Source organism: Balaenoptera musculus, chromosome 14, assembly GCF_009873245.2.
Source record: "Balaenoptera musculus isolate JJ_BM4_2016_0621 chromosome 14, mBalMus1.pri.v3, whole genome shotgun sequence".
Taxonomy (NCBI): domain Eukaryota; kingdom Metazoa; phylum Chordata; class Mammalia; order Artiodactyla; family Balaenopteridae; genus Balaenoptera; species Balaenoptera musculus.
The window spans coordinates 87,899,373-87,915,792 of NC_045798.1; the positions used below are offsets into that span (position 1 = coordinate 87,899,373).

The window sequence follows — 16,420 nt, forward strand, 5'->3', positions numbered from 1 at the left end:
TTTACATTTCTTTCCATTTTGTTGTAAATTGTGTTTTATCCATCAATCTATTGATGCTACTGAAAGCCAAATGAAGTGAAAAATGTGTTTTCTCCTTAATCTAGTCTAGAATCCCTATGGGAAGATGAGCTCTTTGAATCAAGAGGCTGTAACCTCTGTCCTCCAAGTGACAGTGTGGCATCAGCGAGGTCAGTGGTTCACGCCGGCCTTTCTCCACCCTCCTGATGTTCATATCAAACACCCACTCGCGTGGTATTTCTCCCCTCACTTGCTGACTTTCCACCGGCACAGACACAGAGCATCCCAGACCTGACCCCTAGTCCAGCAGGTGGCCTGTCGTGTAGTGTGTGGGCAATAAGAAGACGGGCCACCAGAGGGGCTGGGAACGGGGCCTGAGTGTGCACGGGGTGGCTGAGACTGACGTTTTAGGGGCCGTGAACCCAGGCCCAGGTCTGCTCACAGAGCGGAAGATCTCAACAGCTTACCGTGAGCGCAAAGCAGAGACCAGATGCTGGGCGAGCACAAGAGCAAAGAAGCAGGTGTCTGTTCTGAGCCCCAGAACAGAAGCTGCCTCTAAAACGAGGCGTCTCACAAAAAGAGGAAGAAACAAGAACATGCCTCTGCTCTTGTTTACTCTTGCTTGGAAGATACAGTAAAGCGTACAGATATGCAAATGCATCTGGAGCCAGGAAGATGCCAAAGCACGTGGGTGCCAGCTGGACCCGATTTTGGCAGTGGCCGCAGACAGCCGAGCACTCCTCGAGGTGCAGGGTCGGCACAGGTGCGACGCACCTGTCAGAGGGGAGCAGGGTGGCTTAGAATCTTGCGTCACGGTCAGCTGTGGGCCTGGGCAAGCAAACACCCATCGGTGTGCCCTTGCCAGCTACGCCTCGTGCTCCAGTCGCGCCGGGGCGCCGGGGCTGGGGGGGGACTGCCGCCCTGCTGCCCCCCCAGGTCCTGCACCCACACCGGAGTCCCCCCACCCCGCCCACCGTCTTCTTCCCTAGTGTCCTCTGTCCCGCCCACCCTTCAGGTGTCTTCCCCGAGAGGTCCTTTCACCCAGGGCTGGGTTAGCATGTAGGAGAAAACCGCTTTCCCGTTTCGCTCAGTGAATCAGTCAGTACAGGAAGGAGTAAAACGGAGAGGATACTGCGACACAAGGGGAGAAGGAACCACCTGCAGGAGACTAGTTATATCCCTGGCGGCCGACAGGTGCCCACGGGAAGCACGTTTTAAGGATGAGGTCACGTCTCCATTGTAGCGACAGTGTGGAATCTCTCCTCTATTTATAAACATACCTTGAAAAACAACAAGTGATTTAGCCAAATACCTCTTTAATAGGATGTTATAAAATGACTTGGGTAGAAATGAAAATTTATGGCTTCCTCTTTTAAAAGGGGTCATACATTGACCTCCAAGGAGGGCAGGACATTTCCCTGCGCTTCTCCCTTTCCTCTCTCCTGCTCTGCTCTGTGCTCCCTCTGCCCATCCATCCTCTCGACGTGAGGCCTCCTTTTCACTGCTAACAAGCGGAGCCTCCAGTTAACCCGTGTGTGGGGAAAGAAGCCTCTGCGGAATCCTCACATAGGCTCCAAGTGTGGTGTAGGAGGATTAATGATCCATTGACTTGACGCCCGTGCACAAATTGCTCTTTTCTGGTTGTATAACTGAAACGTTGTCCTCCGACTCCAAGAGGATAGTGCTTGTAATGTAAGGATGGAAAGGAAAAGCAGCCTTCTAACCAGGACACCGTGAGAGCTCGTGGCGCATGTGAGTCTGGACACAATGGGAGCCTTTCACACTTCAGGGCAATCCAAATGTCAAATAATTCTGGAAGCATAATGTGTGGCTTGTTAACCCCCGTGAACGTCTTCATGCTTTTGTGCGCTGAGGAAGAGGCCGTTGGAGCAGGGGACAGTGAGAGGGGGCGTCTGTTCAGAGCCCCTCCCGCCCGCGTGTTTGCCCTGCGGCACCCGGAGCTTGCCGGGCACACAGGCCGCCGCAGAGCAGCTTCCAGAGCCAGGGTGCCGGGCCCAGCATCCTCCAGGGGCCAGAGACGTTCGACCAAGTTCACAGTCAGAGACCATGGAGTGCTTTGGTTCAGTTACTGATTAATCACCATAGCAATGTGCTCATGCTTCAAGTATAAAATACCCTTACAGATCAATGAGAAGGCAGCCCGATGTCTCCACCCCAACAAAAAAAAAATGGTCAAAGATCCAAGCAAGTATTCACAAAAGAAAAACTGGAAAGGACAATGAACAAATATAAGAGGTCCAGCCTCACATATTGCTAAAGAAATGCGAAATAAGAACATTGGTAACGTGCACCTTGTGGCTGCACAAGATGGGAAGGATTTTTCTCCCCTAAATGGTAACGCTTTGTGTTCCTGAAGATTCCGGAAGCAGGCACACGGATGTGCTGCTGGTGGGAACACAAGTGGGCCGTGCTTTCTGGAGTGTGATTCGCCCTCATCTGTACAGACAGAGGCTCTGCTCCAGCGAGGTCACGTCCGCGTCGCCGCTCACCCTTAGGAGGATTCGTGCGTAAGTGTGACATGGCATTTCCCCATCACCACGTTTTCCAGGAGGTGGAAACTCAGAAATAACCTCGATGCTGGAGGACAGGACTCCCAGGCACTGCGGTGGCTCTGTCTCGTCTCCCTTCCGCCCACGGGAATGGGACTTGGTTATGCTTGTAGTTGTCTTTTTCTTTCTGGATTCCTGTGCACCAAACGGAATTAATCATTATCCCGGCTTCATGAAACATTGTCATGGTTAGCCCATGCCTGGCGCTTTTATAAATTTGTGCCTTTGTGATAATGTAATGAACACCTAGGCGCCCACCACTGCACATGAACGCTTGAACTTGGCAATAACTGCGTCTATGTGACTCCCTCCCCGCTCCTGGCTGGCCAGACCCCCCGTTCTTCCCGTGTGCTCCTTTTTACATTGTATTACATCACATTATACTATATATGGATGTATATAATATTCCAGAAAATAGATTTCTAACGTTGCAGAAAATGTGCCATGCTCATGACATCTGTGAAACTTATTTTACTCACTGAATATTTACCGCCGAGATTCATCCATGTCGTGGCATGTTGCTGTAATGTCTTCCTTTTCACTGCTTCTGTTTTCTTATGATACCATAATTTATTAATCCATGTTCCTATTGATGAGTATGTGAAACCTTCCCAGGTTTCTGCTCCTGAGAGCAAACGCAGCATTCCCATATACATCTGCTGGTGGTGGTGGTGTACCTTTGCAGTTTTTCTCTGTTGTGTTCGTTTCCTGGGGCTGTCATCACAAAGTACCACAAACTGGGCTGCATAAAGCAACAGAAATTTATTATCTCACGGTCCAGAGGTCAGAAGCCTGAAGTCAAGGTGTTGGCCGGGCCATGCCCGATGGGAGGAAGGATCCTTCCTCGTTCTCCCAGCTTCTGGGGGTTCCTGGCGATCTGTGATTCCATTTACATAACATTTTTTAGATGACAACGTTTTAGAAATGGAGAACGGATTAGTGGTTGTCAGGGGTGAGAGATGGGGGAGGGGAAGGTAGGTGGGCTGGAAAAGGGATCCTTGTGGTATTGGGTCTATTCAGTGTGGGGCTGGCGGATATACAGACTATGACATGATAAAATCGTATGGAACTCAGTACACACGCAAATGAATGTAAGTAAAACTGGGGCATCTGAGTAAGATCGCTGCATGGCATATTCTGGTTGTGACTGTTGTGCTAGCCTTTTGCAAAATGTTAGTGTTTAGGATTTAGAAGGGAATTTATTTCCCCCTATGTTTGTTTATATCTTTTTGGAAGAATTGTTTGCCATAAATACTAAGTAAGCAAATAAATATATAAGCAAATCTGTTGCCCCTCCCCCAGGGCTGCTGCGGGGACCTGCTCATCATTAAACCATCAGCTGCAGGAGCAAATCCATGCTTAGTGGGTGGAGCGCCTGCCCCCCTGACTTTTAATTAGGGCCTCAGATCAATACCGCTGCTTGTGTTTCCCTTCCCACAGCAGCTTCGTATGTGCGGCATTTCTCTTTAGAGTAGCAGGGACATGCCTGGCACTGCCCCTCAGGTTCAGCCGCCCAGGAGGACAGCCGCCCATCTAGATGAGAACCACCCCGGCACCGCCCAAGTTCAAGTACGTGAACCCACCCAATCTGGGGACAAGCCCTCCAACTGGTGTTTCCAATGCAGTCATAAATGGATATAAACTTCATTTTATTTGCAAGAGTATCTCCTTCTGGTGCACATAAGCAGCTATGACTTCCTTCTTTCCTGTCTGTTTTGCACGTGTTACACCAGCGGGGCGTGAGGAGGAAATGCAGGGGGAGGAAAGACACCTGAAGCGAGGCCTCGGTTGGTGTTGGTCACTCAGGTCCGGAGTCTCCTGGGGAGCTTGGCCTGCCCCACCACCATCCTAAACCCTCCCCGTGTTTGTAGAATAAAGTTCGGGGGAAACCTGCAGCCCCTCTCAGTGTCCAGACACCAGGCAGGGAAAGCCCTGAGCTGGAGGAGGGAGGTGGTCTAGGCTTGGAGGCCGCCGCGGGGCGGAGGGCAGGGGTTCTCCAGCCTGGCCTGACCGCAGCCCAGGTGGCTCAGGCTCAGGACCAGGATACGAGCCTGGGGGAGGCGCTCCATCAGACGGAGGAAGAGAGCACTCACCGTCTGCCTTCTGCATCCGGCCACGGGAGCATTTCCCACAAACCACATCAGCCGTCTCAACTGCACGAGCCCAGATACCAAACCTCGGCTTCACAGTTGAAGAAGTAGTCTTAGGGGGGCCGTCCCACCCGCCCCAGATCCTGCAGAGCCAAGACGTGGCTGAGCCCATGCACAGTAGTAAATGATGGTCCTGGGAGCTGAGTCGCCTTGGCAACGCTGCCGCTGCTGGGTCAGTGATGCCCCCGTGGCCCCTGAAGCAGCCGCCAGCTCCCCCTCCAGCCGGCCCAGCTCCTCTCTCCGCAGCCAGCGCTGCTTGTCTGTCTGTCCTGCTACTTCTCTTCCCCTGTGTGGCTGCGAGGTGAAGGAAGCTGGGTCCCTCTCATAGAGTGAAACGCCTGCCCTCCAGGGCGACGACTGCTAGATGCCCAGAGGCCCCGCTTTTGCTGATATTGGGAGTTTTGTGTTTTTATTTCCATGTTTGAGGTCCCGTTTCAGATGACGGTGGTCAACAGAAATAGTCATGCTATATCCACGGCAGTGCTTGGTTTATGCCGGGCTTTACTCGGTTAAAATAAAACACTGTTCACTGGCTACAGGATTCACCTTCCGTCTTCACCTTTCAGCACTTCTGACCTCTGTCGTGGCCCCAGGCCGACAAGCCCTAACTTTTATTTTTGCCACAGCACAAGGCATATGTGAAACTTCTGACTAAAGGTGTTCAGGCAGAATCCAGCATCTCATCCATCTGAGGCTTCCTGGGTTCCCTCTTCTTTTTTTTTTTTTTTTAATTTATTTATTTATTTTTGGCTGTGTTGGGTCTTTGTTGCTGCACGCGGGCTTTCTCTAGTTGCGGTGAACGGGGGCTACTCTTCATTGTGGTGCGTGGGCTTCTCACTGCGGTAGCTTCTCTTGTTGCGGAGCACGGGCTCTAGGTGTGTGGGCTTCAGTAGTTGTGGCACGTGGGCTCAGTAGTTGTGGCTTGTGGGCTCAGTAGTTGTGGCACGTGGACTCAGTAGTTGTGGCTTGAGGGCTCTAGAGTGCAGGCTCAGTAGTTGTGGCACGTGGACTCAGTAGTTGTGGCTTGAGGGCTCTAGAGCTCAGGCTCAGTAGTTGTGGCATGCAGGCTCAGTTGTGGCGCAGGGCTCAGTAGTTGTGGTGCATGGGCTCAGTAGTTGTGGCTTGTGGGCTCTAGAGCACAGGCTCAGTAGTTGTGGCGCATGGGCTTAGCTGCTCCGCGGCATGTGGGATCCTCCCGGACCAGGGCTCCAACCCGTGTCCCCTGCATCAGCAGGCAGATTCTTAACGGCTGCGCCACCAGGGAAGCCTGGGTTCCATCTTGACTTCTCTGCTTTGCCCGTTTGGAGCTATGCCTTCCTGGTTCCAGTACGTTTGCAACCACTTACCCTGACTGTCCCCTGGTGTCCCGTCCCCCAGGGTCTGAGTCCAGCTTGTGTCCTCCCTGTGCCCTCTCTCTAACTTACGGCCTCCGGCTGCAGCCTGGTCCCCCCGGCGCCGGAGTGGGCCCATCCCGCAGAGCCCTACTCCAGGCCAGCGGCGCCCCCTACACACGCTCTCTCTTCGGCTCCTCATCTCCGGTCTGTTGTTTGGTGTCGCCCCGTAGCCGGTGCTAATAAGCGTATCCGGTGTCTCTCTGTGGTGCCGGTGCCCTGAAGCTCGAGCCCCTCTCGTACGGGCTCCTCTGCCCTCGTCCTCAGCACCCCCCCTGCCCCACTTCACTCCAGCCGCCGGGCCGCATGCGGGCTCCGACACGCTCTGCGGAGCTGCAGCCGGATGGCGCCCTGCCTCGGGGGCAAACCACACACCCTCCCACGTTCACAACCCAGCAGTGCGGGTGTCAGAGGCCAGACACCGGGCTTGTTGATCAAGTCCATCCGGTACGAGTGGCGTCCGTGCTCTAAGTGACTGGCAGGTCCTCGGATTGGCTGCTTGTCCTAAGGAGCAAGAGACATTTCTGGTAGGAAGGGCCAAGTAGAAGTCCCCCGAACGGACCCAATTTCCTTTCAGCCCCCAACCCAGTGACTCTGGAGCAAAGCCGCGTTCCTGGAAGGGCCGCCCAAGGTCAGGGTCCCCGCCGAGGACGGGATGCAGGCGATGTGTCCCCTCACATCTCTGTTCAAATCGTTTGTCCTGCAAAAACAAACAAACGAGGAAACGAAACGAAACAAAGCACCAGGTGTATTGTGGTGAGGGACTGCGGACGACCGTGGTGAAGCTCACGGTCTCGGGGATTGTGACCCCGCCTCTCCTGTCAGCCAGGGCGCCTGCGCAGTGGGCCAGGCCCGGAGTGGCCACGGCGACGGCGAAGGAGGGCAGCCCGGCTCGCTCTGCAGGGCTGTTCCTGCCACTGCAGGGCACCCACCTGGCCGCTCACAGCGTCCACGCTGAGACGCCACTGAGGGACCAGCCACGGGGCATCCCGTGGCCTCCCGGCGGCAGCTTGGGCAGACCGGACTCCTTCCCGCCTGGCAGGGACAGCGGGAAGGGACACCCTCCTGGACCCCAAGGGACAGGAATGGACTCCAGTTCCGCACGGTGCCGCCCTAGGGCTTCTGAGGAGCGCACTCATGCTGAGGGAAGCTCCCCCTCCCAGACGGGCAGGTGCGGTGACGTCCCCACGAGCGTTCCTGCCCTCAGCCGGGCAGGGGGCTCGGGGAAGGTCCCGGGGCGTCCACGGTGGCCCCAGCTGGAGACTACCTCCCCGCGTTGGCCTCCCTTCTCTGTTCTGCTCCCTGGGGCCCCGTTCCCAGATACGCCCCCGGCACACAGGGCTCTGCTTTTGGTAGAGGCGGGCCAGGACCCCTCTCCTCCCCAGATGCTCAGTATATGAAAACGAGGACGTGCTAGGAGGAGTCCCCTCGTGCATCACTGATTGAGGAAAGCAAATTCTCCCGTCAGCCTTTCCCGGCCTTACCTGAAATTTCAAAGGCTACACGGCGTTATGCGCCTCGCCTACTTTTTTGACACTCTCCTTTTACCGCCAGGGAAATTGCCAGTCACTGAAAGGGTGAGGTCCTCTGGAGAGTCGAAGAGCATAAGCCTCTGAAGAAGAGAGAGAAACGAGAAGGAAGGCAGGCTTCCAGGCAGGCCAGGGGCGCGTCCAGGAAGCGGGGAGGGGCGAGCCGGAGCCAGGTCGGAACTCGCTCAGCAGCTCAGAGCCCAGAGGCTTAGAAAGTGGCCTGTCGGGCGCAACAAGGGCTGACCTTCGCTGAAGGCCGTCCACGTGCCCAGTGCTGTGTAAGGCTCTTACGCACACCGTTTACACTTCACAACAACCTCTGAGGGAGGCAAATGGGAAGCAAGGCAAGGGCGATCCTTCAGCCCGTTGGCTTTTCCAACACGCAGAGCTCGGCGGTCCAGCTCCGGGGCTGGGCTCTCAGGTCAGACTTGGGCTGTTGACGTTACTGTCTAAAGGGACGGCGATTGTCTCATTCTAGACTGGACTTTTCACTGAAGCTTTTTCATCGCGTTTTATTCGTATTCACTTCTGTTCCTAAACGTGTTCAGCCCAACACCAACACACAAAGTGCAAGGTTGTCACAGTTGCCTCAGATGGGCTTGTGATTTTCTACCTGCAACTTTGCTGTCTGTTTCAGACCTTAGCTGAGGATAAAGCGAAAGCTTCAGTTTCCTTCCTCTTGTGGTGAAATGTCAGACATATCCCTCAACTTTTGTGGACTTCTTAATGTAGCCATTTCCTGTGTCTTAAAGGTAAGTTTCAAGGCTTCCCTGGTGGCGCGGTGGTTAAGAACCCACCTGCCAATGCAGGGGACGTGGGTTCGAGCCCTGGTCTGGGAAGATCCCACATGCCGTGGAGCAACTAAGCCTGCAAGCCACAACTACTGAGTCTGTGCTCTAGAGCCCACGAGCCACAACTACTGAAGCCTGCACGCCTAGAGCCCGTGCTCTGCAACAAGAGAAGCCACCGCAATGAGAAGCCCACGCACCGCAACGAAGAGTAGCCCCCGCTCGCCGCAACTAGAGAAAGCCGGCATGCAGCAACGAAGACCCAACACAGCCAAAAATTTAAAAAATAAATTAAATAAATACATTTATTTAAAAAAAGGTAAGTTTCAAAAATCTTTGAATCATAAAAGTGTTAGAACTAGCGAGAACATTAGCAACCACTTGCTTTATGTTAATAAACTGAGTCTCAAAGAAGTTAAGTGCCTTACACCATGAGTAAATATAAGTCACCATAAGAACTCTGGCCTCCTGTCTCCCATTCATTGGTGTCACTATACAGAACATCTCTTGGAAAGATCTGGTATGCAATAGAAAGTTGCATCGTCTTTGCTACACATCATTGGAAATTAAAACTCACCTTTGGTATAGTCAGCACGTCTAAAGTTATGCTATTAACAAGACCTACCTCTGGGAGCAGTAGGTATTGTTGCTGTCAACTGAAAGAAAAAGCTCACAGCATAAGAGCTGTGAGTTTAAGTTTTATTCAGGGTCTTACTGAGGACGATAGCCTGGGAGACAGCCTCTCAGGAGCTCTGAGTAAACTGCTCTGAAGAGTCTGGGGGAGAGTACGGTGCTTGGGCTCAAGCATCAAGTACACATCTTGGTGAAACACTACTTACTGCTAGTCACAACGAACACGCATCTCAAGTTAATGATTTTAGCGCTTTTCCATGTACGGGAAGATGCAAGAATCTGAGTTCATTAAAATTCTTGCTGAAATACACTTCTGCCTGTCTAAGGGGCCTGCTTGTCCATGCACAGAGCATCCTGTTACCATCACTCCCTCCGTCTGAGGCAGAGGATACTGCTGGTCAGCGGCTGTAGTGGGTTAACCCTTGCAGAATTGCACAAAGCTCTCTCTTCTTCTTTGTTTACATTATGTATGTTATGTATGTTAAGGTATTGTTATGGACTGAACATGTGTGTCCCCCCCAAAATTTGTGTGTAGAAACCCAACCCCCCGTGTGATGGTGTTAGGAGGTGAGGCCTGTTGGAGATTAGGTCATGAAGGTGGAGCCCTCGTGGTGGGATTAGTGCCCTTGTAAATGAGGCCCCAGAGAGCTCCCTCGCCCCTTCTGTCACGTGAGGATACAGCAAGAGGATGGCCGTCTGCAACTCAGAGGAGAGCTTCCCCAGAGCCTGACCACGCTCTCACCTGACCTCAGGCTTTCAGCCTCCGGAACCGTGAGAAATAAATGTCTGCTGTTTATGAGACGTGCAGCCTATGATACTTTGTTATAGCAGCCTGAATGGACTGAGGTATGAACAAAACTGGGAAATAAATATAATTGAAGTCTGCATGTTGGGTTCCCCAGGCAGACAGTGCTGAATGAATGTTGGTGCGTGTTAAGCCTCCTGCACCAGGGGTCATGATAGTCCATCCGTTTGAAGGTACAGACATCTAACCGAGGCTGCAGACTATGAGACGTGAGCGTCCATGGATACTATGAGGGTTGTTTAGCTTTAATCATATGTCCACAGAAATGATTCTATGTTATTGCTGCGTTTTCACTTTAATTGGGAGATTTAAATAATATACCCCAAAATGTTGTATGGATACAACAGATGGTATAGGAAATAATTTTAGGCAACACCCCAACAAATATGTTTTATTTAAATATCTCTGTGTTTATTTCATATGCATTAAAATGTATTGCACAACACATATTGATTAAAAAACTGGTACCCAAAATAAAGTTAAAACTCAACATCAAGAAAACAAACAGCCCAATTTTAAAAATGGGCGAAGGGCTTCCCTGGTGGCGCAGTGGTTGAGAGTCTGCCTGCCAATGCAGGGGACACGGGTTCGAGCCCTGGTCTGGGAAGATCCCACATGCCGCGGAGCGGCTGGGCCCGTGAGCCATAACTACTGAGCCCGCGCGTCTGGATCCTGTGCTCCGCAACAAGAGAGGTCACGATAGTGAGAGGCCCGCGCACCGCGATGAAGAGTGGCCCCCGCTTGCCGCAACTGGAGAAAGCCCTCGCGCAGAAACGAAGACCCAACACAGCCATAAATAAATAAATAAATAAAAATTAAACTTAAAAAAAAAAAAAATGGGCGAAGATCTGAATAGTTACCTCATGAAGGAAGATATGCAGATGGCAAGTAAGCATATGAAAAGATGCTCTGAATCATATGTCATTAGAGAATTGCCAATCAAAACAGCAGTGAGATACCAGGACACACCAATCGGAACACTGACAGCACCAAACGCTGGCGAGGATGTGGAGCAACAGGAACTCCATTCACTGCTGGTGGGGACGCACAAGGGTGCCGCCACTTTGGAAGACAGTTTGGCAGTTCCTCATCAAACTTAATATGATCCAGCAAGCACACTCCTTGGTATTTACCCAAAGGAGGTGAAAGCTTAACGTTCACACAAAAATCTGCAGGATGTTTATAGCAGCTTTATTCATAGTCGTGAAAACTTGGAAACAAACAAGATGTCCTGCAGCAGGTGAATGGATACGTAAACTGTGGTTCATCCAGACAATGGAGTGTTACTCAGCACTAAAAAGAAATGAGCTATCAAGCCACAGAAAAGACACGGAGGAATCTTAAATGCACATGGCTAACAGAAAGAAGCCAGTCTGAACAGGATACATACTGTATGATTCTGACTATATGACATTCTGGAAAAGGCAATATAGAGACAGTAAAAAGAGCAGTGTCGGCCAGGGGTTCGAGGCGGGTGGGGAGAGGGGTGATTAGGTAGAACACAGAGAAATTTGAGGGCAGTGAAACTAATCTCTGTGATACTGTAATGGTGGATACATAACAGACATTTGTTAAAACCCATAGAACTGTACAGAAATGAACCTTAAATTATGAAATTTGGTTAATACTAATGTATCAATATTGGTTCATTAATTGCATCCAATGTAACATACTAATGCAAGGTCTTATTAATAGGAGAAAGTGTGCATATTGGGGGGAGGGTACGTGGGAACTCCCTGTACCAGATGCTCAATTTTTCTGAAAATGTAAAACTGTTCAAAAATCAACTATTAATTTAAAAAACCCTCAGGTGCTCGCCTCGGCAGCACATGTACTAAAATTGGAACGATACAGAGACGATTAGCATGGCCCCTGAGTAAGGATGACGCGCAAATTCCTGAAGCGTTCCATATTAAAAAAAAAACAACAAAACTCCTCAGAGTTGTTGCTCAATGAATATCGTTATTACAAGCGTCCAGTACGTGCCAATCACCGCTTCAGCGCTGGAGGTCAGGCCTGTATCATGAACGGCACGGGTCTGCGCTGCGGCGGGGAGAGTGCAGGCGGCGGGATCTGCCACCAGGTGGCGCTCCTCCTCCCCGACTCTGTGTCTCTGATTTCTTCTTCATTTTCTCCATTCTGCTCCCGTCTTTTCCTTCTTTCCCTTCCGTGTGTACACTGCCATCCCTGGATCTAGTCACCTGGGGATGGAACCCAGCCTCGCCGTTTCCACGAGGGCGGCCTCCACCTTGGCGGGGGGCGCGGGGAGCTCAGGTGCCCCGGGCGGCACGTCGTAGCCCCTGGGTCCCGGCGCCGGTGGGAAGTGATGGTGACCGGCCAGGGCGCTGGGTGAGCGCGCGAGCCTGCTCCACCTGCATCTGTCCCGGGCCCGGGTCCCCTTCCCTGTTCCTCCCACCCTGCCTCTGCCTGTGTGATGAATCTCCAGACCCTGCAGCTCACCCGCCGAGACCCGGCCTCGCCCCCGGCTCCCCAGCCCGGGGTGGGGCGTTCACACCCGGACCACCCCGGGCTGGTCCCCAGCCTCACGGGCCTTGCCTCCCCTACAGATCTCCCCGCCTGGGGAAGCGGATTCGACAATCCAAAACCTAGCGGGGGAGACCGACTCTGCGCTAAGAGACCGGACAGCATCAAAGTGATGGTGTGACTGTGTGGCTGGGGGCGGGGTGGGGACGACGCGCTGGATGCGACAGAGGGAGGGCAGCCAGCGGGCCCAGAGAGGGGACGCCCAGGTCAGGTCACCGCAGCGCGGGGGACACAGGCTCGGGGCTGGGGAGGGGTCTCCGGGGAAATCAGAAAGGATCACGATGAACAACTTGGATTCTTCTTGCGATAGGGGAAAAGGCTGGTCCACGAAATTATGTTAGAATTAAAACGTGCATTTCTCACATGACAAACCAAAATGGGCCACAGAATGGAAAGGCGTTTATAACACATTTACCTGATAAAATATTAGTATTCGGAATATATAAAGAATTACTATAGATCTCATAGGAAAAGACATAAACCTAATGCTTAAAATAGGCAAAAATAAAAACAGGCAAATCAGTGAAGAGGAAAAACAAGGGAAGAAAAGTTCAACCTCACTAGAAATTAGGAAAACTCAAATAAGACCCCACAGGTTGACAAAAATTAAGCAGTCTGGTCATACCGGACGGTTATGAGGGTGTTTTCAGACGCCGCTGGTAGGAATGCAGGTTATCACGCAGTCACACCAGGAATCGTTTTAATCTCAGTAACTCCACTCCTACAGCCCAGCACACTTACGTCCACATGTACAAGAATGTTCAGAGCTATTTGTAATCATAAAAAAAAAAATAGCCTAAGTTTCACCAACAGGATAGATAAGAAAATTTAATATAGTTATATAACAGAACTGTTTACAGCAGTGAAAAGGAACAAGATACATATCCCATCACAATACAGAAAGAGAAAATAGATGCACAAAGATACATACATTCACAGGCACTGGGGCTGGCTGTGTTTAGGGCTCAGGGCAAATGGGGTGGGATGTGCCCTCCCTTTAAACGTGGCTGGTTTTGTGGGCCCGGCCTCCCAGGGAGGGGCGGCCACTGAGCCTCATCGTGAAGCTGGGGTCTGAGTCTGCTAGTGAATCACGAGTACATTTTCGTTTTTCTTACAGCCCACAGTAACGCTCACACCTGTGATCAGCGGGCAAACAGGACACCCTGACCCCTGACCCCTGGAAGTGTCCTGCTCAAGGGCCACCGACTTTTAACTGTTATCCAACAGACTCTCCCTGGGGAAAAAAAAAAAGTGTTTGATGGTGTTTGGTTGAAATACAGAGCAGTCACAGAGTTAAAACTGCTCGGGACCTCAGAGAGACACTAGTTCAGCTTTCTCATTTTACGGTCTGAGACCTGGAAAGGTAAGGCGATTTTCCTGGGCTCACACAGCCTGTCACCTCTGTTTTCTGTCAGCAACTCTGAGGAATCTCTGGGAGAAAATGTGTGGGAAGTTTTTAAGCCATTGTTCTTTCTTCCGGTATCTTAGCGTCTCCTCACTGAAGGCAAACTTGATTTTCCCGCTGTGCCAGCCCATCACTGCTGCTCATCGGGAACCACAGCCGCTTTCCTTATTGTCCAGGACACTCTCCCCCTGCACTCATCGTCTGCTTCCTTGCTTGAGTGGTGTTTGAATAACGTCGTTCCTTACTTCACGTCAGCTGACTGTGCTTTTTGAAATCATGCTCTTGGTAGCTCCCTAGTTTACCCCTAACCCACCCCCGGTCGCTTCCTTGCCTGTGCTCACACCGTCCCGTCCGTGTGGGCCTGTGCCTGTTTTCTTGGGCTACTGAGTGCTTCTTGAGAACGTCGTGAGACAGGTTGATCGCTGTTACTACGGTTCTAGCTTATACCTAGTAACCATTTTATTTATCTACTTATAAGTTATTATTTCTATGATCATGTTATTTCAATTTTCTTAGGTGCCAAACTATACACCTAGTAACCATTTTATTTACTTATCATGTTATTATTTCTATTATCATATTATTTCAATTTTCTTAGGTGCCGAACTATGCACCTAGTAACCATTTTATTTATCTACTTATCATAAGTTATTATTATTTCTATTATCATAATATTTCGATTTTCTTAGGTGCCAAACTGAGTCGGTTTATTTCTGAAAGTACTCCAGGCAGTTTCAGCTTCAGGTAGATTTCAGAGTCTAGTTCAGTTTGGAATCTGTGAATTCAAGCAACTCTGGAGTGAGCTCAGATTCCCACTCCCCGATCTCAGCTTCTCGAACGGCGAGGTATGTACTTAACTTGCTCATCTGGTGTGGGAAGGAGCACAGGGCTCTAGGTACCTAGAGCCCTGCTTTCCAATCTGAACTCCAAGACCCACTGTGTGACCTTAGGCAAGTTATTTAACCTCTTTCGACAGACTTTTGTAAAATGGGAGTCTACACTTCTATTCCTGGGACAACTGAAAGAGATTAAACGTGTAAATGTGCCTGGTGGCAAATTAATACCCAATGGTTTTGCTTCCATCTTCATTTTAACTTGAAAACTGGCTGCTGGTATTTAATTCTTGACAGATGAGAAACAAACAACAACAAATCAAAAAACCTAAACATTATTTCTATGACTTGAAAACTGTGCTAATGCTAAACTCTTCCATAAAATTCAAGAGGAAGGAATACCTCACAATTCAATCTATGAGACCAGTATTACTCTGATAGTAAGACCAGAAAAACACATTACAAGGGAAACTACAGACTAATAACCCTCATGAACATAGATGTGAAAGTTCTTAACAAAATTTTAGCAAATCAAACATTCATTCATGATAGAAACTCTCACCATCTAGGGAAAGAAGGGAATGTCCTCAACTATAAAAAACCTATAGCAAAAATATAATTAATGGGGAAAGACTGAATTCTTTCTAATATGAAAGAGGAAAAAAAATTGCTGTTATCGTGTCTATCCATTAGTACTAGAACTATTATTAGAGGTTCTAGCTAGTGCAACAAAGCAAGAAAAAGAAAAAAAGGCTCCATCTAAGGTGGGTGGTTAGAGAAGCCGTGGTCCCTCCACACACTGAAACACTATTCCGTGCTTATTTCAACAGTGCGAAAAATGGGACAATACAGAGAAGATGAGCATGGTCCCTACACGGGGACGACTGCAATTTTGGAAAGCATTCTGTATTTTTATAAAATAAATAAGTCCTAGGAATGTCACGTAACCATAGTTACTAATGGTAACTATAGTTAGTAATACTGTATTGTATATCTGAAAGTTGCTAAGAGAATAGATCTTAAAAGTTCTCAGCATGAGGAAAAAACTGTAACTGTGTGTGGGGATGGATGTTAACTAGACTTATTGTGATCATTTCACAATATTTACAATTATCAAATCATTATGTCGTACACCTGAAACTAATACAATGTTATATGTCGATCATATCTCAGAACAAAAAGAAAAGAAATAACATTCAGCAATAAAAAGTAATCAATTATTGATTCATGCAACAACATGGATAAATTTCAAAACAATTATTCTGAGTGAAAGAAGTTAGACAAAAAGAATACATATTGTATGAATTCCATTTATACAAAATTTTAGAAAATGCAATTAATCTATAGTGACAAAAAGAAGATCAGTGGGTGCCAGGGAAATGAGGAGTAGGAAGTAGGGAGAAGGAAGGAATACAAAGGGGAATAAGGAAGTTTCAGGGGTGATGGGATATATTCACACCTTGTTTGTGCTGATGGTTTCACATCTGTATGTGTCAAACTTATTAAACTTCACTCTTTAGTATGTGCAGTTTATTCTATGTAAATTACATCTAAATAAAGCTGTAAAAAATAAAATGAGGCACAATAAAAACTTAAAGACATTAATCCTTATTGGATCCTGATTGGGAAAACAAATTTCAGGGACAATTGGGAGCATGTGAATATGGACTAGGTATTAACCATATTAGGAGATTATTGGTAATTTTTGTAGGTATAATAATGGTATTGTGGATATGTAAGAAAATTCCAGTATT

At 49.5% G+C, this 16,420-nt stretch overlaps 1 protein-coding gene and 2 non-coding genes across 3 annotated transcripts; 2 read left to right on the plus strand and 1 right to left on the minus strand.

The window, feature by feature from the left end:
• Positions 1–1,368: 1,368 nt before the first annotated feature.
• Positions 1,369–5,057, minus strand: LOC118880003. The gene is made up of 3 exons (XM_036823358.1): positions 4,682–5,057; positions 3,068–3,330; positions 1,369–2,723 (listed from the first exon to the last, which is right to left on the minus strand). The coding sequence occupies exons 1-3, from the start codon at positions 4,848–4,850 to the stop codon at positions 2,472–2,474; spliced, it is 684 nt and encodes a 227-aa protein (XP_036679253.1). The 5' UTR covers positions 4,851–5,057; the 3' UTR covers positions 1,369–2,471.
• A 6,637-nt stretch (positions 5,058–11,694) lies between these two features.
• LOC118880436 lies at positions 11,695–11,801 on the plus strand. The gene has a single exon (XR_005016307.1). It is a non-coding gene; the product is annotated as a U6 spliceosomal RNA (small nuclear RNA).
• Positions 11,802–15,478: 3,677 nt separating this feature from the next.
• Positions 15,479–15,580, plus strand: LOC118880450. The gene has a single exon (XR_005016317.1). It is a non-coding gene; the product is annotated as a U6 spliceosomal RNA (small nuclear RNA).
• The last annotated feature ends 840 nt before the right edge of the window (positions 15,581–16,420 follow it).

What these genes read in the sequence shown, in the direction of transcription:
- LOC118880003 (XM_036823358.1), bottom strand. Translation starts at nt 4,850, where the DNA reads ATGGGCTCAGCCACGTCTTGGCTCTGCAGGATCTGGGGCGGGTGGGAC. An exon ending in CCGGATGCAGAAGGCAGACG is followed by an intron (nt 3,331 to 4,681) that starts GTGAGTGCTCTC and finishes TGCTTTATGCAG; the next exon opens with CCCAGTTTGTGGTACTTTGT. An exon ending in ATCTCGGCGGTAAATATTCA is followed by an intron (nt 2,724 to 3,067) that starts GTGAGTAAAATA and finishes TTTGGTGCACAG; the next exon opens with GAATCCAGAAAGAAAAAGAC.